Genomic DNA, 24,599 nt, shown 5'->3' with positions numbered 1-24,599 from the left:
TCCAAGTAAGTGAACAAACCAAACCAAAACAAACATGCAGGTACAGACAACAGAGAGAAAGGGGAGGCCAAATGGGTGAAATGTGTTAACTGTATGGTGATGGATGAAATGTGTCATGTTTAAGAGAAAAAAAAGAGAAGGCACAAATAAATACCAGGAATGAAAAAGGAGACCACTATATATCCCCAGTGGCTAAGCAATAAAGAATCTGCCTGCAGTGCAGGAGACTTGCAGGAGACATGGGTTGTATCCCTGGATCAGAAAGATTCCCTGGAGTAGGAAATGGCATCCCACTCCAGTATTCTTGCCTGAAAAATCCCATGGACATAGAAGCCCAGCGGGCTGAAGTCCATGGGGTTACAAAACAGTCAGACACGACTGAGCAACTAAACAACATATTCTATAGACTTATAGGAAACAAAATAGGCTTCCCTGGTAACTCAGCTGATAAAGAATCCGCCTTCAATGCAGGAGACTCTGGTTCGATTCCTGCGTTGGGAAGTATTCCTGGAGTAGGATAGGCTACCCACTGTAGTATTGTTGGGCTTCCCTGGTGGCTCAGATGGTTAAGAATCTGCCTGCAATGCAGGAGACCTGGGCTTGATCCCTGAGTTAGGAAGATCCCCTGGAGGAGGGCATGGCAACCCACTCTGGCATTTGCAACTGGAGACTCCCCATGGACAAAGGGGCCTGGTGGGCTACAGTCCATGGGGTTGCAAAGAGTCAGACAGAAGTGAAGAATTAAGCACAGTACAGCATAGGAAACAAAAGAATACTAAGAAAGTCTCTGTTCCAAAAAAAGTACAAATTTTTGATGAAATGGACATAATCTTATAAAACTAGAAATAACCAAAATGGACACAGGAATAAATAGAAGAGTCTTATTGAGGAAATTTAATTTGTAATTAAAAACCTTTCCAAAACAAACAAAAAACAAAACTGGAAAACTTTAGCTAGATGCCATCAATAATCTTAGTCTTTTGCAAACTCTTCCAGATAGTAGAGAAAGAAGAAATACTCCCAAGTTACCTTTAAATCTGCTGCTGCTGCTGCTGCTGCGTCACTTCAGTCGTGTCCGACTCTGTGAGACCCCATAGACGGCAGCCCACCAGGCTCCCCCGTCCCTGGGATTCTCCAGGCAAGAACACTGGAGTGGATTGCCATTTCCTTCTCCAATGCATGAAAGTGAAAAGTGAAAGTGAAGTCGCTCAGTCGTGTCCGACCCTCAGCGACCCCATGGACTGCAGCCTGCCAGGCTCCTCCATCCATGGGATTTTCCAGGCAAGAGTACTGGAGTGGGGTGCCATCGCCTTCTCCTAGCAAACCCTTAAAAACAAAACCTGACAAGGACAGTATTAAACAATTATACTATTTTCTTATTCATGAACTTAGACTTAATCCCCTAAGCAAATAATTAGCAAATCAAATCTAGCAACATCTTGAGTAAGATGTAACATCTTCCTGAATATAAAAAAGATTGTTTTAATGCTTCCCCTTTGAAACCAGGACTGTGACAATGATGCAAAATATTACCACTTACAGTCAGCAATGCAGGAGACCTGGGTTCAATCCCTGTCAGGAAGATTCCCTGCAGAAGGAAATGGCTACCCACTCCAATATTCTTGCCTGGAGAATTCCACAGACAAAGGAATCTGGAGGGCATGGGGTCCCAAAGAGTCATACACAACTGAGCAATTAATACTTTACTTCAGTCACTGGAGATCTTGGCCAAGAAAGGACCAAGCCTTATTAAAAGCAATACAGCAAAATGTATACAGATTATGAACAGAAGGAAATAAAACTGTACTTGAGTTGAGTGAGTGAGAGTTGCTCAAACGTGTCTGCCTCTTTGCGGCCCCATGGACTATAGCCCACAGGGCTACTCTGTCCATGGGATTCTCGAGAATGCTGGAGTGGGTTGCCATGCCCTTCTCCAGAGGATGATCCTGACCTAGAGATCAAACCCGGGTCTCCCACATTGCAGTCAAATTCTTTATCATCTGAGCCAACAGGGAGGCAAAACTGTCCTTCAGTTCAGTTGAGTCATTCAATCGTGTCTGACTCTTTGCTACCCCATGGACTGCAGCATGCCAGGCTTCCCTATTCATCACAAACTCCCGGAGTTTACTCAAACTCACGTCCATTGAGTCAGTAATGCCATCCAACCATCTCATTCTCTGTCATCCCCTTCTCCTCCTGCCCTCAATCTTTCCCAGTATCAGGGTCTTTTCCAATGAGTACGTTCTTCGCATCAGGTGGCCAAAGTGTTGAAGCTTCATCTTTAGCATCACTCCATCCAAAGAATATTCAGGACTGATTTCCTTTAGGATGGACTGCTTGGATATACTTGCAAGTCCAAGGGACTCTCAAGAGTTTCCTCCAACACCACAGTTCAAAAGCATCAATTATTTGGTGCTCAGCTTTTTTTATACTACAGTTCTCACATCCATACATGACTGCTGGAAAAACCATACCTTTGACTAGATAGACCTTTGTAGGCAAAGTAATATCTCTGGTTTTTAATATGCTGTCTAGGATGGTCATTTCTTTTCTCTCAAGGAGCAAGCATCTTTTAATTTCACAGCTGCAGTCATCATCTGCAGTGATTTTGGAGTCCAAGAAAATAAAGTCTGTCACTGTTTCCATTGTTTCACCATCTATTTGCCATGAAGTGATGGGATCAGATGCCATGATATTAGTTTTTTGAATGTTGAGTTTTAAGCCAGCTTTTCACTTTCCTCTTTCACTTTCATCAAGAGGCACTTTAGTTCCTTGTTCCTTTCTGCCATAAGGGTGGTGTCATCTGCATACCTGAGGTTATTGATATTTCTCCTGGCAATCTTGATTCCAGCTTGTGCTTCATCCAGTCTGGCAATTTGCATGATGTACTCTGCTTATATCTTAAATAAAGAGTGTGACAATATAAAGCCTGGATGTATTCCTTTCCCAGTTTGGAACCAGTTCGTTGTTCTACATCCAGTTTTAATGGTTGCTTCTTGACCTGCATACGGACTTCTCTGGAGGCAGGTAATGTGATCTGGTATTCCCATCTCTTGAAGAATTTTCCACAGTTTGTTGTGATCTAGACAGTCAAAGGCTTTGGCGTAGTCAATAAAGCAGAAGTAGATGTTTTTCTGGAATTCTCCTGTTTTTCTATGATCCAATGGATGTTGGCAATTTGACTCTGGTACCTCTGCCTTTTCTAAATCCAGCATGAACATTTAGAAGTGCTCTGTTCACGTACTGTTGAAGCCAGGCTTGGAGAATTTTGAGTATTACTTTGCTAGCGTGTGAGATGAGTGTAATTGTGTGGTAATTTGAACATTCTTTGGCATTGCCTTTCTTTGGGTTGAATGAGAAAACTGACCTATTCCAGTCCTGTAGCCACTGATGAGTTTTCCAAATTTGCTGGCATATTGTATATGGCACTTTAACAGCATCATCTTTTAATGATTTTAAATACCTCAACTGGAATTCGATTACCTCCACTAGCTTTGTTCATAGTGATGCTTCCTAAGGCCCTCTTGACTTTGCATTCCAGGATATCTGGCTCTAGGTGAGTGATCACACCTTCATGGTTTTCTGGGTCATGAAGATCTTTGTTGTATACTTCTGTGTATTCTTGCCACCTCTTCTAAATATCATCTGCTTCTGTTAGGTCCATACCATTTCTGTCTTTTATCGTGCTCATCTTTGCATGAAATGTTCCCTTGGTATCTCTAATTTTCTTGGAGAGTTCTCAAGTCTTTCCCATTCTATTGTTTTCTTCTATTTCTTTGCACTGACCACTGAGGAAGTCTTTCTTATCTCTCCTTGCTAGTCTTTGGAATTTTGCATTCAAATGGGTATATCTTTCCTTTTCTCCTTTGCCTTTAGCTTTCTCTTCTTTTCTCTTTGCAAGCCCTCCTCAGACAACCATTTTGCCTTTTTGCATTTCTTTTTCTTGCAGACGGTTTTGATCACTGCCTACTATACAATGTCACAAAACTCTGGCCATATTTCTTAAGGCACTCTGTCAGATCTAATTCCTTGAATCTGTTTGTCACTTTCACTGTATAATCCTAAGTGATTTGATATATTTCATACCTGAATGGTCTAGTGGTTTACCCTACTTCCTTCAATTGAAGTCTGAATTTGGCAATAAGGAGTTCATGGTCTGTGCCACAGTCAGCTCCTGGTCTTGTTTTTGCTGACTGTATATAGCTTCTCCATCCTTGACTACAAAGAATATAATCAATCTGATTTTGGTATTAACCATCTGGTGATGTCTACGTGTAGATTCATATCTTGTGTTGTTGGAAGAGGGTCTTTGCTATGACCAGTGCATTCTCTTGGCAAAACTCTGTCAGCCTTTGCCCTGCTTCATTTTGTACTCCAAGGCCAAACTTGCCTGTTACTCCAGGTATCTCTTGACTTCCTACTTTTGCGTTCCAGTTCACTATGATGACAAGGGCATCTTTTTTGGTGTTAGTTCTAGAAAGTCCTATAGGTCATCATAGAACAGTTTAAATTCAGGTTCTTTGGCATTAGTGGTTGGGGCATAGACTTGGATTACTGTGATATTGAATGGTTTGGCTTGGAAATGAACAGAGATCATTCTGTCATTTTTGAGACTGCACTCAAGTACAGTATTTAGGATTCTTCTGTTGACTATGAGGGCTACTCTATTTCTTCTAAGGGATTCTTGCCCACAGGAGTAAATATAATGGTCATCTGAGTTAAATTCACCCATTCCAGTCCATTTTAGTTCGCTGATTCCTAAAATGTTGATGTTCACTCTTGCCATCTCCTGTTTGACCACTTCCCATTTACCTTGATTCATGGACCTAACATTCCAGGTTCCTATGCAATAGTGTTCTTTATGTTCACATTAATTTTTAGAATAGCACAGATTTTAGTAAACTACAAGATTTTCCTTTAGGCACAGGAATGCAGGGCTATACAGTCAAGCAGAGAGCAAGGATTATACCAAGATGATAAGATAAGCAAACACAGAGCTCAGGAAATTTACACCATGAAAGGAAGAAAAGCAAGAAATAACTCCCTGTATCCAATCTGTCCTGTAGGTATTGCTGGGGTGATCTCAGGTTCGGGGGTTTTGCTTATATCGTATGAGGCAAATTCATATGGAAAGCTCCTTGGCTGGCTCATTGTGGGAGTGGTTCAGCTGTCCCACATGGATACTCTCTACATTGATGTTAACAATATTTCTGTGGCTCCACTGTGTTATGTGATTAAGCTGCTTGTAGAATCTGAAAGTCACCTTAAGCCACTGAGGTTGGTTTGCAATGTACTGAGGCTCAAGCACATTGACAAGAGGTCTTGCATTATTTAAGTAGCTGGGTTACTTCAGCAGGCCTCTAGCTAAGGTCTCAGTCAAGACAGCGGAATAAAACAGAAAAAGCAAAGCTTTATTACAAGCAAAACTCTATCTTACACTTCCCCGAGCCCCTAGCAATCTAATTTGCTTTCTGTCTTTATGGATTTACCTATTCTGGATATTTCAGGTAAATGAAATCATATAATATGCGATCTTTTGTGTCTGGCTTATTTATTTAGCATAATGTTTTGAAGTTTATCCATGTTATGATCTGTACCAGTATTTCATTCTTTTTATGACTGACTATTACTCCATGGTATGGTTATATCACATTTTGTTTAGTCATACATCAATTGATGGGCACTGGAATGCTTTTGCTTTTTGTCTATTGTAGACAGTGCTGGTAAGCACATTTCTGCACAAGGTTTTGTTTTTTAACATCAGTTTTCAATTCTTTAGGGGTATATATCTTGGCTTGGAGTTGCTAAAGCATATGTTAATTCTATTTTACTTTTTTAGGAAACACCAAGCTGTTTTCTACAGTGGCTGCACCATTTTACGTTCAGCAAAGTACAATGGTTCAAGTTTCTCTACATCCTCACCCAAACTGGTTATTTTGCACTCTATTTTTAATCACATCCTAATGGGCATGAGTAGTTACATCATTGTGGTTTTGGTTTGAATTTTCCTGATGGCTAATGATGTTGAGCATCTGTCATTTCATGTGTTTGCTGCTCATTTCTGTCTTTCAGAGATACATCTACTTAAGTCTTTTGTCCATTTTAAAATGGGGTGTTTATCTTTTTTAGCTGTTGAATTATAAAAGTTCTTCATATATTCTGGGTACTACATGTTTTTAAGGTGTCGGTAGTACCCAAAGCTATCTTCAGATGAAATGCAACCTCTGATGAAGTCTCAAAAAGCTCTTTGCAGAAATGGAAAAGCCTATTTTAACATTCATACGAAATTGCAGGGGCGTCCTCAGGTAGCCAGAACAGTCTTGAAAAGGAAGGGCACCTTAGAGAACTCACACTTTCTGATTTTAAAACTTACTACAAATCTGTAGGAAGATATATTAATATAGAATTAGTATATATTAATATAATATTACTATATAATAAGTATATATTAGTACAAAATTAATATATAACTAGTACATACATTAAAATAAAATTATATATAATTTGCAATATTTTCTCTCATTCTGTAGGTTGTTTTTTTACCTTTTTGATAGTGTATCTAGCTGTACAAAAGGTTTTAATTTTGATGAAGTCCAGTTTCTCTAATGTTGCTTATGCTTTTAGTGTCATATCTAAATTCATTCTCAAATTCTAGGTCATAAAGATTTATCCACAAGTTTCCTTTTAAGTGGCTCAGACGGTAAAGCATCTGTCTACAATGCGGGAGACCTGGGTTTGAGCCCCGGGTTGGGAAGATCCCCTGGAGAAGAAAATGGCAATCCACTCCAGTACTATTGCCTGGAAAATCCCATGGATGGAGGAGCCTGGTAGGCTACAGTCTAAGGGGTCGCAAAGAGTCAGACACGACCGAGTGACTTCACTTTCCTTTTAAGAGTTTTATAGTTTTAGTTGTTATGTGTAAAGTTATGATCCATTTTAAATTAATTTTTGTATGTGCTAGGAAGCAGAGGTCCAACTTTACTCTTTGAATGCATGTGGATATCCAATGTCCCATTACCATGTATTGAAGAGACTACTCATTTCAACAAATGGTCTCGGCACCCTTGTCAAAATCAACTAACCACAGATATATTGGTTTATTTCTAGAATCTCAACACTACTCCACTGAACTACTTTCCTGTATTTATTAAATGACACTCATTTTTGCTTCTTAAAGCTTTGTAGTTAGTTTTGAAATCAGAAGCTGTGAGTCCTCAAAGGTGTCCTTCCTTTTCAAGACTGTTTTGGCTATTTGCGACCTCCTACAACTTTAAATGAATGTTAGAACAGGCTTTCCCATTTCTGCAAAAAGCTCTTTGAGACTCTGTCAGAAACTCCATTTAATCTGAAGATAGCTATGGGTACTACTGACATCTAAACAATATAAAGTCAAATCTGTGAACATGGGTTACTTTTCTGTTCATTTAAGTCTAATTTAATTGATTTCAGCAAAACATTATAGTTTTTAGTGAACAAGTCTTTCAGCTTATTGGTTAAATTTATTCATATTTTATCAAAGAAAACTGTTTTCTTAACTCCATTTTTGTATTCTTCACAACTAGTATATGAAAATAAAACTGAGTTTTGTATTGAGATTGAATCTACAACTTCATTAAACTTGTTTTTACTCTATAGTTTGTTTTGTGAATTCTTTCCAATTTTCTATATAGAAGAATGTGTCTTCTGCAAATAATTTTACTTCTTTTCCAGTCTAGATCCTTTTATTTATTTTTCTTGCCTATCTACTTTATTAAAAGATTATTGATTTAAATGTTAATCTCATCCAAAAAGATAAAAAACTTCACAAAACACCTAGAATAATATCTGATCAAAACCTGAGCATCCTGGCCCAGTCAAGTTTACAGAAAATATCAACCATCAGAGCACCACTGATAATCTCTACACAAAGGTTACTATTTTCTTGATCTGCAAGAATACATTTTTAAATTTTCCTCCCATTCACCAGATGGTCAATACCGAATTTAGATTGATTATATTCTTTGCAGCCAAAGATGGAGAAGCTCTATAATCAACAAAAACAAGATTGGGAGCTGACTGTGGCTCAGATCATGAACTTCTAATTGCAAAGTTCAGACTTAAATTGAAGACAGTAGGGAAAACCACTAGACCATTCAGGTATGAATATATCAAAACACTTAGGATGATACAGTGAAACTGACAAATAGATTCAAGGGATTAAATCTGATAGACAGAGTGCCTGAAGAACTATGGCCAGAGGTTCGTGACACTATATAGGAGGCAGTGATCAAGACCATCTGCAAGAAAAAGAAATGCAAAAAGGCAAAATGGTTGTCTGAGGAGGCCTTACAAATAGCTGAGAAAAGAAGAGACACAAAGGGCAAAGGAGAAAAGTAAAGATATACCCATTTGAATGCAAAATTCCAAAGAATAGCAAGGAGAGATAAGAAAGACTTCCTCAGTGGTCAGTGCAAAGAAATAGAGGAAAACAATAGAATGGAAAAGACTAGAGAACTCTTCAAGAAAATTAGAGATACCAAGGGGACATTTCATGCAAAGATGAGCACGATAAAGGACAGAAATGGTACGGACCTAACAGAAGCAGATGATATTTAGAAGAGGTGGCAAGAATACACAGAAGAACTATACAACAAAGATCTTCATGACCCAGAAAACCATGAAGGTGTGATCACTCACCTAGAGCCAGATATCCTGGAATGCAAAGTCAAGAGGGCCTTAGGAAGCATCACTATGAACAAAGCTAGTGGAGGTGATTAAATTCCAGTTGAGCTATTTCAAATCTGAAAAGATGATGCTGCAACAGTGCTGCACTCAATATTGCCAGCAAATTTGGAAAAATCATCAGTGGTCACAAGACTGGAAAAGGTCAGTTTTCATTCCAGTCCCAAAGAAGGGCAATGCCAAAGAATGTTCAAACTACCACACAATTATACTCATCTCACACACTAGCAAAGTAATGCCCAAAATTCTCCAAGCCTGGCTTCAACAGTACGTGAACAGAGAACTTCCAGATGTTCAAGCTGGATTTAGAAAAAGCAGAGGAACCAGAGATCAAATTCTCAATATCCGTTGGATCATAAGAAAATCAAGAGAATTCCAAAAACATCCATCTACTTCTGCTTTATTGATTATGCCAAAGCCTTTGACTGCCTAGATCACAAAAATCTGTGGAAAATTCTTCAAGCGATTAGAATACCAGATCACCTTACCTGCCGCCTGAGAAATCTGTATGCAGGTCAAGAAGCAACAGTTATAACTGGACATGGAACAATGAACTGGTTCCAAATTGGGAAAGGAATACGTCAAAGCTGTATACTGTCACCCTGCTTATTTAACTTATATGCAGAATACATCAAGCAAAATGCTGGGCTGGATGAAGCACAAGCTGGAATCAGTATTGCCGGGAGAAATATCAATAACCTCAGATTTGCAGATGACACTACCCTTATTGCAGAAAGTGAAGAGGAACTAAAGAGCCTCTTGATGAAAGTGAAAGTGGAGAGTGAAAAAGTTGGCTTAAAACTCAACTTTCAAAAACTAAGATCATGGCATCCAGTCCCATCACTTCATGGCAAGTAAATGGGGAAACAATGGAAATAGTGACCGACTTTATTTTCCTGGGGTCCAAAATCACTGCAGATGATGACTGCAGCCATAAAATTAAAACACGCTTGCTCCTTGGAAGAAAAGCTATGACCATCCTAGATAGCAAAGCAGAGACATTACTTTTGCCAACAAAAGGTCCGTCTAGTCAAAGCTATGGTTTTTCCAGTAGCCGTGTATGGATGTGTGAGTGTTGGACCATAAAGAAATCTGAACACTGAAGAATTGATGCCTTTGAACCTTGGTGTTGGAGGAGACTCTTGAGAGTCCCTTGGACTGCAAGGAGATCCAAGCAGTCAGTCCTCAAGGAAATCAGTCCTGAATATTTATTGGAAGGACTGATGCTGAAGCTAAAACTCCAATACTTTGGCCACCTGATGTGAAGAACTGACTCATTGGAAAAGACCCTGATCCTGGAAAAGTTTGAAGGCAGGAGGAGAAGGGGACAACAGAGGATGAGATGGTTGATGGCATCATTGACTCAATGGACATGAGTTTGAGTGAGCTCCAGGAGTTCATGATAGACAGGGAAGCCTGGCGTGCGGCAGTCCATGGGGTCGCAAAGAGTTGGACACGACTCTTGAGTGAACTGAACTGAACCCATTCGCAAGTGTGATCTTCAACAACTGTGCTTTCCCTCCCTAGGCATATCTATGTCCACTATCAGGGAGAAACACACTAAAATTACTTTAGGGATACCAATTCACACACCTACTGACAAAATTTAAAGTGTCACAACAAAACCTTGACAAAAATGTAAGGTGTAACAGTTAGGATTGGCTTTGTTTGTAGGAGAAATAAGTCAAATGAACAAGACTTCAGTTTCTTTTTTTCTCCCAGAAATGGATACACGGCTTCTTCTGCCTTTCTATTCAGCCATCGTGGATACTGGCCTCCATTCTCAAGGTTGCCCTGTGCTATAAAATGTACGTCAGAACTGCAGCTGTCATATCGGGGTTGCTGTAAGTTTACAAAATGGCTGAATACAAAAGGGTGTGGCTTCTGACTGAGTCAGTCCATTTCAAAAAGCTTTCCCAGAAAAACCCTGTATAACCACTACGTGCATCGCATTAGAAATATCATGAGTAAAGGCAAATTGAGAAATGACCTTTACCCTGACACACTGCCATCCAACTAACAGGGGCTACTTGTTGTTTTTTGTTCAGTCACTTAGTTGTTTCCAACTTTTTGCGACCCCATGGACTACAGCATGTCAGGCTTCCCTGTCCAGTATTAAATAAGGGGTCTATTATGATTAAAAAAAGGATACTGCTAGAACCCTTGTTTACAGTAGATAAATGGGACATCTCCAGCACTGCTACTACTTTAAGAATATAAACTGTCAAAGACACTCTGGAGAGCAGTGTGATTTTAACTAATGAAGTTGAAAGTGTATATAACCCAGGACTCAGTAAATACTCCACTAGACATGTAGCCAAGAAAAATTCACATGCACAAAAAGGAACATGATCAGGGCTTCTTATTGTTTATAGTCAAATCAGCACTGTAGCTAAATATGGGAAATAACACACAAGACCAGAGATATCTATTTGGTGGAATTGGAAAGTAAAATGAATGGACTAAATCTGTGTATATCGATAGTAGCTGGAGCTCCAGAATAACGTCAGATTAAAAAATAAATAGCTCAGCTGGTAAAGAATCCACCTGCAATGTAGGAGACACTGGCTTGATTCCTGGGTCGGGAAGATCCTCTGGAGAAAGGATAGGTTACCCACTCCAGTATTCTCGGGCTTCTCTGGTGGCTCAGATGGTAAAGAATCCGCCTGCAACATGGGAGACCTGGGTTTGATCCCTGGGTTGGGAAAGTTCCCTGTAGAAGGGCATGGCAACCTACTCCAGTATTCACACCAAGAGAATTCCCTTGGACAGAGGAGCCTGGAAGGCTATACCCTGCCAGTAGGAGAAGCCTGGCAGACTACAGTCCCCGGGGTCACAGAGAGTCATACATGACTGAACAACTAAGCACACAGCAAACAAAAAACATTACAGAAAGTTACAGAATGTTTGATAAACAGTATGTAGTGTATATAAGATGTATATGTGTGTATAAAATTGTTCAAATTTTGACTGGAAACAGAAGTTCATGATGAGGTTATCTTTTGGAGAATGATGAAGGAAAATGGAACAAGTATAGGAGACATTTAATGACTTAATTTACTAACTTTAAATGATCAAGAACAAACATGATACAAAATTAAATTTGTCCATTTAGTAGCCATGAGAAATAATTTATTTTTCTATGATATGATCCCACAAGAGGAGATTAAATGTTAATCATCAAAAAGACTTTACATGTAGGTTTTTTGTTTTCATCAGGAATGAAGTTTACTGATATAGTATACTTCCATTCTTTCTCAGTTCAATTTATAGCTTCAAATTCATGGGGTCGCAAGGAGTCGGACACAACTGAGCGACTGAACTGAACTGAACTGAATACCACATTGTTTAATACCTCCAAAATCATATTAGTAGACAGACTAAATACAATTAATATTTTTAAGTTTAAACGTAAGGTAAGAAGACACACTTTAAATGAATATCAATCAACTGTATTGATTGATAATTTCTTTAAAAGATAAATAGTAGGCCAATTTTCAATGAGAATGGAACCTTTCAACGTATGTTAACTTCTTAGAGCTGAAATCTTATAATTAAGAAACAATCTGTAAAATGTACAGCCATTTCTTTATTCACTTACCTCAAATTTTTTCTGGTAATATTCCCTCAGAGATATAAGTTCGTGGTCTCGCTTTGCAAGCAGTAGAGGGTGCTGTTTAATCATATAGTCTATGTCTGCTTTAAGCTTTGAATTAGTTTCTGCTAATTTCTCCTTTTGCTCTTCCAGATGTTTTCGTTGACGAGTTTTATCTTCAAAGTGCCATCGTAGTTCTATTATATCTCTCAAATAGGCCTCATGTTCTAGACATACGGTGAAAGGACAAAAAGAAAATCTAAATTTAAAACAAAAGCTCCAGAAGGACATCTTTGTTTGATAGTAGATATGAAATATGAATATAAAAAAGCAGAGGCATTACTTTGCCAACAAAGGTCCGTATAGTCAAGGCTATGGTTTTTCCAGTAGCCATGTATGGAAGTGAGAGTTGGACTATAAAGAAAGCTGAGTGCCAAAGAATTGATGCTTTTGAACTGTGGTGTTGGAGAAGACTCTTGATAGTCCCTTGGACTGCAAGGAGATCCAACCAGTCCATCCTTAAAGGAAATCCTTAATGTTCATTGGAAGGGCTGATGTTGAAGCTGAAACTCCAATACTTGGCCACCTGATGTGAAGAACTGACTCACTTGAAAAGACCCTGATGCTAGGAAAGATTGAAGGAAGGAGGAGAAGGGGACCATAGAGGATGAGATAGTTGGATGGCATCACCAACTCAAAGGACATGAGTTTGAGTAAACTCCGGGAGTTGGTGATGGACAGGGAGGCTTAGCATGCTGCAGTCCATGGGGTCGCAAAGAGTCGGACGTAACTGAACAACTGAACTGAACTGATTAAATATTTTAGTTTCAGAAATTACTTGTTTTTTATTTTTATGTTTTGACCATGCCATGTGGCATGCAGGATCCTAGTTCCCCTATCACAGATGGAACCCATGCTCCCTGCAGTGGAAGTGCAGAGTCTAAACTCTTGGGCAGCCTGGGAGGTCCTTAAATTATTTTAGTATTCCTTCATTCACCATCAAAGGGATTAAACTACAAAAATCACTTGAAATTATAAAAATAATAACTCATAAAAATCAATATTAATATAAGAAATAATGTTTATCCACAAAAATAAATCTTATAGTGAAATCAGAATGATCTCACACAGCAAAATTAAGACAAACAAAGATGCACAGATCTAGTGACAGACCTACCTTGAGTATAGCACGGCCTATAGGAAGAAATGACAAAACGTTCTCAAACAATAGAAATGGGAATTTGAATAAATGGATAAAAAACTTTTGTTCCATATAAAAATATCTGAAATGGTACATACGGAAATTTCTTTTAAATAAAATAGAAACAAATTATAAATTAAATTAAATGTTGATTAACAGACTAGGACAATTTTAGAGAAACTATATAAAAGATTTCCTCATTATATCATTAAGTTTCTAAGGTTACCCTAACCTTGAACTCTTGGAATAAACTTCAGTTGGCTAGCTTGGGGATCTTTCCATCTTTTTTAAAATAAACTTCTTGGTGGGTTTTGGTGTCGGATTCACTGAGGATACTTTGCATATATGCTCATGATTTTGGCCTGTAATTTTGCATATTTGTACTGTATTCATCTAATTTGCCTTACAATTTATGCTAGCATCTTGTATCTGTTGTAGTTTCTTTAATTTCTGTTCTCTATGATTTTGTGGAAGTTTGAAATTGCATGTAAAGTTTTATTGCCCTAGTATGTACGTATGCATGCATGTGTGTGTTTTGCAAGAAAGGATTTTTATTTATTAAGTCAATATCTTTCCTTTAATGGCTATATGTATATTTGGCTATCTATTCATCAGTCCATTTTTTTTCTGTTAATTTATCCAGTTCATCAAGGTTTCAATAATACTCTAAGGCATTTGTTCTGTATATCTTCCTTATTATTAATCACTGCTCCATTTTTAGATACCATCTGCATTTCTAATTGGATTTACTCATATATTTTCTCTGTGTTCTTCATTAATCTTGCCATTGGTATTCCATTATTTCCTTTATTATTATTCTTTTGGAGAAGGGAATGGCAAACCACTTCAGTATTCTTGCCTTGAGAACCCCATGAACAGTATGAAAAGGCAAAAAGATGGACACTGAAAGATGAACTCCCCAGGCTGGTAGGTGCCCAATATGCTACTGGAGATCAGTGGACAAATAACTTGAGAAAGAATGAAGGGATGGAGCCAAAGCAAAAACAATACCCAGCTGTGGATGTGACTGGTGATAGAAGCAAGGTCCAATGCTGTAAAGAGCAATATTGTATAGGAACCTGGAATGTCATGTCCATGAATCAAGGCAAATTGGAAGTGGTCAAACAAGAGATGGCAAGAGTGAATGTCGACATTCTAGGATTCAGTGAACTGAAATGGACTGGAATGGGTGAATTTAACTCAGATGACCATTATATCTCCTACTGCGGGCAGGAATCCCTCAGAAGAAATGGAGTGGCCATCATGGTCAACAAAAGAGTCCGAAATGCAGTACTTGGATGCAATCTCAAAAATGACAGAATGATCTCTATTTGTTTCCAAGGCAAACCATTCAATATCACAGTAATCCAAGTCTATGCCCCAATCGGTAATGCTGAAGAAACTGAAGTTGAACAGTTCTATGAAGACCTACAAGACCTTATGAACTAATGCCCAAAAAAGATGTCCTTTTCATTACAGGAGACTGGAATGCAAAAGTAGGAAGTCAAGAAACACCTGGAGTAACCGGCAAATTTGGCCTTGGAATACGGAATGAAGCAGGGCAAAGACTAATAGAGTTTTGCCAAGAAAATGCACTGGTCATAACAAACACCCTCTTTCAACAGCACAAGAGAAGACTCTATATATGGACATCACCAGATGGTCAACACTGAAATCAGATTGATTATATTCTTTGCAGCCAAAGATGGAGAAGCTCTATACAGTCAGCAAAAACAAGACCAGGAGCTGACTGTGGCTCAGACCATGAACTCCTTATTGCCAAATTCAGACTTAAACTGAAGAAAGTAGGGAAAACCACTAGACCATTCAGGTATGACCTAAATCAAATCCCTTATGATTATACAGTGGAAGTGAGAAATAGATTTAAGGGCCTAGATCTGATAGATAGAGTGCCTGATGAACTATGGAATGAGGTTCATGACACTGTACAGGAAACAGGGATCAAGACCATCCCTATGGAAAAGAAATGCAAAAAAGCAAAATGGCTGTCTGGGGAGGCCTTACAAGTATCTGTGAACAGAAGAGAAGCGAAAAGCAAAGGAGAAAAGGAAAGATATAAACATCTGAATGAAGAGTACCAAACAATAGCAAGAAGAGATAAGAAAGCCTTCTTCAGCAATCAATGCAAAGAAATAGAGGAAAACAACAGAATGGGAAAGACTAGAGATCTCTTCAAGAAAATCAGAGATACCAAAGGAACATTTCATGCAAAGATGGACTCAATAAAGGACAGAAATGGTATGGACCTAACAGAAGCAGAACATATTAAGAAGAGATGGCAAGAATATACAGAAGAACTGTACAAAAAAGATCTTCATGACCCAGATAATCACGATGGTGTGATCACTGACCTAGAGCCAGACATCCTGGAATGTGAAGTCAAGTGGGCCTTAAAAAGCATCACTATGAACAAAGCGAGTGGAAGTGATGGAATTCCAGTTGAGCTATTCCAAATCCTGAAAGATGATGCTGTGAAAGTGCTGCACTCAATATGCCAGCAAATATGGAAAACTCAGCAGTGGCCACAGGACTGGAAAAGGTCAGTTTTCATTCCAATTCCAAAGAAAGGCAATGCCAAAGAATGCTCAAACTACCGCACAATTGCACTCATCTCACATGCTAGTAAAGTAATGCTCAAAATTCTCCAAGCCAGGCTTCAGCAATATGTGAACCATGAACTTCCTGATGTTCAAGCTGGTTTTAGAAAAGGCAGAGGAACCAGAGATCAAATTGCCAACATCCTCTGGATCATGGAAGAAGCAAGAGAGTTCCAGAAAAACATCTATTTCTGCTTTCTTGACTATGCCAAAGCCTTTGACTGTATGGATCACAATAAACTGTGGAAAATTCTGAAAGAGATGGGAATACCAGACCACCTGATCTGCCTCTTGAGAAATTTGTATGCGGGTCAGGAAGCAACAGTTAGAACTGGACATGGAACAACAGACTGGTTCCAAATAGGAAAAGGAGTTCATCAAGGCTGTATACTGTCACCCTGTTTATTTAACTTCTATGCAGAGTACATCATGAGAAATGCTGGGCTGGAAGAAACACAAGCTGGAATCAAGATTGCCGGGAGAAATATCAATAACCTCAGATATGCAGATGACACCACCCTTATGGCAGAAAGTGAACAGGAACTCAAAAGCCTCTTGATGAAAGTGAAAGTGGAGGGTGAAAAAGTTGGCTTAAAGCTCAACATTCAGAAAACGAAGATCATGGCATCCGATCCCATCACTTCATAGGAAATAGATGGGGAAACAGTGGAAATGTGTCAGACTTTATTTTTCTGGGCTCCAAAATCACTACAGATGGTGACTGCAGCCATGAAATTAAAAGACACTTACTCCTTGGAAGGAAAGTTATGACCAACCTAGATAGCATATTCAAAAGCAGACACATGACTTTGCCAACAAAGGTTCGTCTAGTCAAGGCTATGGTTTTTCCTGTGGTCATGTATGGATGTGAGAAGTGGACTGTGAAGAAGGCTGAGTGCCGAAGAATTGATGCCTTTGAACTGTGGTGTTGGAGAGGACTCTTGAGAGTCCCTTGGACTGCAAGGAGATCCAACCAGTCCATTCTGAAGGAGATCAACCCTGGGATTTCTTTGGAAGGAATGATGCTAAAGCTGAAACTCCAGTACTTTGGCCACCTCATGCAAAGAGTTGACTCATTGGAAAAGACTCTGATGCTGGGAGGGATTGGGGACAGGAGGAGAAGGGGATGACAGAGGATGAGATGGCTGGATGCCATCACTGACTCGATGGACGTGAGTCTGGGTGAACTCCGGGAGTTGGTGATGGACAGGGAGGCCTGGCATGCTGTGATTCATGGCGTCGCAAAAAGTCAGACACGACTGAGCGACTAATCTGATCTGATCTGATTATTCTTTTATTGATCTAACATTTAGCTCTTCAGAATTGTATATATTTCATTATTTAACCATTTTGTTATTGGCTTTCTGTTTTTTCTTTGTATTTATTTTGCTTTTATTTTTCTAGTTATATATTTCAATAATTTTGATATCATCTTCTTCCCAAATATGATAAAAGCTATTGACTTTTCTTTAAATAATAATTTAGCTTTTTTCATTTATGTGAAAATAATTTTAATAAGTTTTAATGATACAGTTCTAAATGTTTTCTAATTTCTTATATTTGTGAAATGTTTGACACCATTCACTTTTAATTTTATCCTAATTAGACAGTAGTATTTTTGTTTTAAAAAGTCAGTCACCATCCCATTAAGTATTATCATCATTATCTCCTTAATTATCTTCTATTAGATATTCATCATCCTTGTCTTTAAGTATTTAATTCATATTTTCCTTCTCCTTGTGTACCTTTGATGCATTTCATGTAAATTTTTCTGGATTTATTTTTATTACTTTTCTGTTCCTTAGTCTAACAGACCATTTAACCAGTTATTGAGTCTTTAATTTCAAGTAGTAGATTTTTAATTTCTAGTAAGTCTTTTTTATTCCCATTTTTCTTTCTTTTAAAAATAGTCTCTTAGTCCTTGCTTTTATTTTCAGACTTCTCTTTTTATTTCATAAAACATATTAAATATTCTCAGTTGCTAAGTCATGTTCAACTCTCTGCAACACCATGGACTGTAGCCTGCCAGGCTCCTTTGTCCATGTGATTTTTCCAGGCAAGAATACTGGAGTAGGTTGCCATTTCCTCCTCTAAGGGATCTTCCTAATCCAGGGATTGAGTCTGGGTGTCCTGCATTAGCAGGAGGATTCTTACCATGAGCCATCAGGGAAGCCCATTAAATAAAATAATTTTATAATGTCATGTGCAATCCAATATCTGAAAACTTTTTGAGTAAGATTACGCTGTCTGTTTCTACTAACTTACACTTACCGAATCTGTATTCTTGTGTTTTATGATACTTGATATTGGGCTATTTCTTTTCTCTTTTTTTTGGGGGGGAAGCTATTTCTTATCTTGAGACTCTGAGACAGTTCCCTGATACCTAGATCGAATTTTCAGTCTTTCAAAAAAGAACATCTGTCTTTGTTCCTGAAGATGCCTAGCTTTACCACCAGCCCACAGAACATTTAAATGATATTCTCCACTGTGTATTTTCAGACTCACAGACAGCAGGAATGCTGCTGCTGCTAAGTCGCTTCAGTCGTGTCCGACTCTGTTCGACCTCACAGACGGCAGCCCACCAGGCTCCCCCGTCCCTGGGATTCTCCAGGCAAGAGTACTGGAGTGGGTTGCCATTTCCTTCTCCAATGCATGAAAGTGAAAAGTGAAAATGAAATTGCTCAGTCGTGCCCAACTGCTAGCGACCCCATGGACTGTAGCCCGCCAGGCTCCTCGGCCCATGGGATTTTCCAAGCAAGAATACTGGAGTGGGTTGCCGTTGCCTTCTCCAATATCAGTCCCAAATCCATTTAGATCAGTATTTTAAGAATTCTTGGAATACTGTCTGCTTTTCTCGACTAACTAAGTGAAACAAGCAACTTTCTTTGCTATTCAACTGCAGCAATAGATTTACTCATGATTCATGCTTAATGCTGGAATGGAGACCTTTGGACTCTCAGCTTCATGTAATGACTTCTAACCGGACTTGTCATTTGGTTGAGACTCAGGCTTTATCCCCAAGTCTCCTGTACCAAATAGATGGATCAAAATGGGAACAGAAGGATATTAGGATTTCAGGGATTCCCTCATGGCTAAATCTGTCACTGATGCCTAATCGCCAAAAAAGTCCCATTCCAAACTTAAATGTTGGTTGTAGTGCATTTCTTAATTTATTTAAAACTTATCAGGGTCTTTTACTCAAGATTTTTTAAAAATTAAAATAAATGAACAAAACCTGGCAATTGAAAAAGTTTTGGTATCATTAGTTTCTTCTCAGATTCACCAGAGAAACCATAGTTGGAGATTTCAACACCCAACTCACAACAACTCAATAAACAACTACACAGAGAAATCAGAGAGAGTAGCCTTAAACAGCACCATCAACCAATTAACACATTTATAGATACTTCACCAAACAACAGAATGTACATTAATTTTGACCAAACACAGAATATTCTCCAAAATATTTAAAATGCTGAATAATTTTTATTCTAAACAATTTTAATGTGAATAAAATGTTTCTAAATTAAATTAGAAATCAAAAGAAAAAAAGGTTGGGGAAAAATTGCAAAATATCCCTAAATAATTTCAAACTAAACAGCAATGTCTAAATAAATAATAGATCCAAAAAGAAATCACAAAAATAATTTTTAAAATATTTTACCTAATTAAAATAAGCTCATAGCATATGAATATGTATGAAATCCAACTAATAAAGTTCTAAAAGTAACTTCAGTTCTCAGATGTCTGCTCTAGAAAAGAAGAAAGGTATTGAACAAATAATCAAGGCTTCCACTTTATGAAGAGAAAAATAGTACGTTAAATAACTCCCAAAGAAAGCATGAGAAAGGAAATCAGAGAAGAAATCAATTATACCAAAGCTAAAAAAAATATGAGAAATCAAGCAAACATTGAATTTTTAAATAGATCAACAAAATTGTTGTGCCTTTTGATAAACCAAGATGGGAAGAAAAGAGAGTGAGAAAGTACAAATTACCAAAATCAAGTACAAAAGATATGTCATCTTTACTGCTATTATAAATATCAAAACAGTTATTAGGAACAAGATTGGGCAAGCAAATAAAACAATTACAGTGACATGGACAAATTATTTACAAGGCTCAAATGATGAAAACTGACTCAAGAAGAAAGAGAAAAGAGATTCAAAACCAGTAAATAAATTAAATTAGCTATTAAAAGTATGTTAACAATTTTGGACTTAAATACACATGAATAGAAAACTCATTATCTGGACTCTGGGTAGAAAAATAATGACTTCAAAGAAATAAAAACCCATATTTAAAACTTATAAAGATTTAGATATCAAACTCAAGCTAAGAAATTAGTAATGGTCTAATTCACTGGTCTAGAACCAGTATAACTTCAAGAATCCTAACAGAGGCAACAAAAGCAGTTGAAGTCTAACTGACTTCTATAGAAAATACAAACAGCTCAGTATCAAGGAGAGTCATCAGAAGAAAGAGCAGTAGCTCATTACCCTCTCCTTTGGATAAAGAGAGTTTCTTGTCACACATCTGTGATTTAGACATGTTACTTCTATTGCCTGAAGAATGTGACTAACAGCAGTAACTAATATCATCTTTTTTTCTCTCGGTGTTTTGGTTTAAATTATGGGTTATATAAGAATCTTAATGTCACCCATTTATAAAGCATGTGGACCCTGAATTAAAGCTGTTACCCTATGAGAACATAGAAAAGCTTCCAGCCTCAGAAGGATCAAGTAGTCTGGTATGCTTGATAAATACCACATTTGAAAATGAAAAATCCAAAACCTTTAGATTATTTAACACTTGATCACATGTCCCTCCTTCTGTAACTTAAAAGATAGAGTTTTCCCTTTTAAACATGTGTTATCTACATGACTTTTTTTTTCATGGTTTTTTTTTTAGTTCTTTTTTTTTTTTTAACTTTACAATATTGCATTGGTTTTGCCGTATATCAACATGAATCTGCCACAGGTATACACGTGTTCCTCATCCTGAACCCTCCTCCTCCTCCCTCTCCGTACCATCCCTTTGGGTCGTCCCAGTGCACTCTACATGACTTTTGGAAACATCCTAGGTTTCTGTGCTTGCTAGAAGTTCCCAATGTGAATTTACCATTGAATTCACAAAAGAAGATGCATATAATTCCTAAAATATCACTTAGATGTCTCTCATTTTCCTAGGTTTAAATATGTAGCTGATGCCACCAACTGGAAATCACTTTAAATTTCTAGTAACTGAAATATTATAGTCATTACAGGAAATATGTGCCAAATGTTTGCATGCTCCTTGGGTACCATAAATTCAATGGAATTTCCAACAAATACCAAATGACAGCTGGTCCAGGTTTGTTCAGTGAAGTCCCAATTTATGTCTGCAAACACAGCATTATCACTAATAGTATGTTTCAAATATACACTGGTTTGCATGCAATATAATATGGTCACTTTAAGCACAAGTAATTTTTTAATTCAGAGGTCAATTAATCATCCATGCCTCTCCAATAAACTAAATGACAATATGAAAAATCCTGATTATTACCGTTCTGCACAGCTAATGGGATTTCTTGAAGTTTCCAGATTGACCAAGAATCAATTTGTGTGGTAATCCTTTTCTTTCTTGATTTTTGTCGTTGTAAAGCTTCTTCAGCTTCTGCCCGATCGGTCTCCAGACTTTTAATGAGATGGATGGCCTCTGATAGCAATGTTTCCATTTTTTGCTTCAAGTCAGGACACTTTTCATCTTAAAAGGGAAATATGTATTCATATTTGCTAATAAAATCAGCCTGTAAGCTGGATGGTAGTGGAAGGGGGAGCTAGGGAACCAGTTGTATTGCTATCTTTTAATATTTATACATTTACCAAGAGAATTTTAGAAAAATGAATGAGCCTTGTAAAGACAAGTTTCATTATAATACAATCATAACATTAATTATAACCTTTGAAGACAGATTTTGAAATGGATATTTTATGACAATCAGAGTAACTAAGTCTCAACCACTAGCTTCACACATAATATTTTTGAGTGGAAAAAAAACATGTTCCATTCACAAGCTGTATTATAGAGCTTTATTTTGAAAATATGCTTCTGTTTTCTCCTACTCTATGGGAAAAGCAAACCCTAGTGATTACATCAGATAAATACTGAAAATCCTCAGATGGTTCTTAGGAACAAGACACTTTATATTCTTTATCTTATCAGATAATAACATCCCTAGTTAGCCTTGCCAGAAATTCATCATCGTTTACAAATTCTATTTATTCAGTTATAATACAATTAACTTCTTTATGAAAACATTTGGGACTCCTGCTTCACAGCTCTGGAATGATAAGGTTTAATGTTAACAAAATGATTAACACGGGTATTCATTCATCTATTTATGCAAGAAATGGGTAGAGAGCCTGTTACATTCTAGACAATATGCTCTCTCCCTGGAGGTTGGTCAGTAAGAAAGATGGATATGACTCCTATTCTGGTGAAATTCATACTTGTAAACAGTGGCTTTTGCCAAAATGTGACATGACAAAAAGATATAAACAGAGTGTCAAAAAAGGCAAAGCCTCTAAAGAGCTGAGGCTGGAGGACAAACAGTGAAACTGGATCAGGAAGAAAGGCAACTAACAGTAAACTTTCTTTTATTTTGTTTTCTCTTTCTTTTGAACAATAAAGACATTACTTTTTGCTGGAAAATAGTATTACATAATGGTTATTAGTACAAGCTCACCACTCACACAGTTTTTATTTCTAACCTAGTGGGCTTGTTAAAGAAATTCAGCATATGCTTGAAAAGAATTCTTGAGAAAAAGGTTTTTCTATTGTAATGCACAAAATTAACTTTTTCCAGCCTGATCTTTTATTTGGGTTTTATTTATTTGGTCTATTGTCTTTATTTTTCAAATTCCACAATATCTTAGACACTTTATCTTCTAATAAACGGTCTGTTTTTTATTACAACATACTTATTAAACACTGTTCTCCAATCAGCGTTCATTCAATTTCTATAACAGGGCTTCAGTTGGAAAGATATGATGGAGTTAATGCCACTTAAAATTGAAGCACTTCTGATTAGATATATATGTGTTTTACCAAAGGTGTCCATTATACAAGATGTCTTTTATACTGTTTCTACAATAGCAGTCTAAAACAAATGCTATGGAGTGGGTTGCCATTTCCTTCTCCAATGCATGAAAGTGAAAAGTGAAAGTGAATTCGCTCAGTCGTGTCCGACTCCTAGCAACCGCATGGACTGCAGCCTACCAGGCTCCTCCGCCCACAGGATTTTCCAGGCAAGAGTACTGGAGTGGGTTGCCATTGCCTTCTCCAGGTGTATAACTTAAGGTGTCTCCAATTCTATTTAACATCTCTCTGGATTTTTTTCCAGAATACCATCTCAATTAGTTTTTTTGTTTCATGTTGAATAAGTGAGCAACCACCTGCATTTTTATTAGGGTGTGGGTGTGCTCAGGCGTTTCAGCCATGTCCGACTTTTTGCAACCCTATGGAAAGACTCACGCTCCTCTGTCCATAGGTTTCTCCAGGCAAGAATACTGGAGAGGGTTGCCATGCACTCCTCCAGCGGATCTTCCCGACCCAGGGATCAAACCCACATCTCCTGCATATCCCTGCCTTGAAGGTGGATTCATTACCTATTGAGCCACCTGGAAAATCCCATTTTTATCAGTGGAAACAATTACAATAAATGTTCCTCATCCTGATACTGCCTTGTGTTTTAGAGTTAAATATACATGTTTATAATAAACATAATTGGAATTAGTTATTGTGACCATTAATACATTGATATTTTCTCCTAGAATTTGTTACTGAAAACTTAAGAAATAGTTGAATCAGATTTTCACTTTCATTATAAAAGGCAAATACAAAATGTTCATGCTTTTACAGAGTCCTGAGTTTATTAGTTATCCTTCACTAAAGGAAGGCATTTAACAAAGTTTTGTTGCATAAGTAGGAAGAAGTGTTTAAAATAATGTCAAAGATATATTCAAATATGTTGAAATAATTTTTAATACAAATTTTTATACCAGTATAAAAGTTTTATACATTTATATTTGAAAATTGTGCTAGAAGGCTAGTCTTCAGGGCTATGGTTTTTCCAGTGGTCATGTATGGATGTGAGAGTTGGACTGTAAAGAAAGCTGAGCACCGAAGAACTGATGCTTTTGAGCTGTGGTGTTGGAGAAGACTCTTGAGAGTCCCTTGGACTGCAAGGAGATCCAACCAGTCTATCCTAAAGAAGATCAGTCCTGGGTGTTCATTGGAAGGACTGATGTTGAAGCTGAATCTCCAATACTTTGGCCACCTGATGTGAAGAGCTGACTCATTTGAAAAGACCCTGATGCTGGGAAAGATTGAGGGCAGGAGGAGAAGGGGACAACAGAGGATGAGATGGTTGGATGGCATCACCAACTCAATGGACATGGGTTTGGGTGGACTCTGGGAGT

The 24,599-nt window shown here is 37.7% G+C and overlaps 1 protein-coding gene across 1 annotated transcript in view; it reads right to left on the bottom strand.

The window, feature by feature from the left end:
• The window catches only part of CCDC178 (coiled-coil domain containing 178), a 379,230-nt gene that overhangs the window by 317,113 nt on the left and 37,518 nt on the right, over positions 1-24,599 (bottom strand). Inside the window, exons 6-7 of the mRNA XM_070361801.1 lie at positions 21,682-21,882; positions 12,323-12,543 (exon numbers count right to left, since the gene is read on the bottom strand). Coding sequence (XP_070217902.1) covers positions 12,323-12,543; positions 21,682-21,882 — 422 coding nt within the window. The remainder of the gene's footprint in view (positions 1-12,322; positions 12,544-21,681; positions 21,883-24,599) is intronic.

This window comes from Bos mutus, chromosome 24, assembly GCF_027580195.1.
Source record: "Bos mutus isolate GX-2022 chromosome 24, NWIPB_WYAK_1.1, whole genome shotgun sequence".
In the NCBI taxonomy this organism is placed as follows: domain Eukaryota; kingdom Metazoa; phylum Chordata; class Mammalia; order Artiodactyla; family Bovidae; genus Bos; species Bos mutus.
This window is presented reverse-complemented; position numbering and strand designations above follow the sequence as displayed.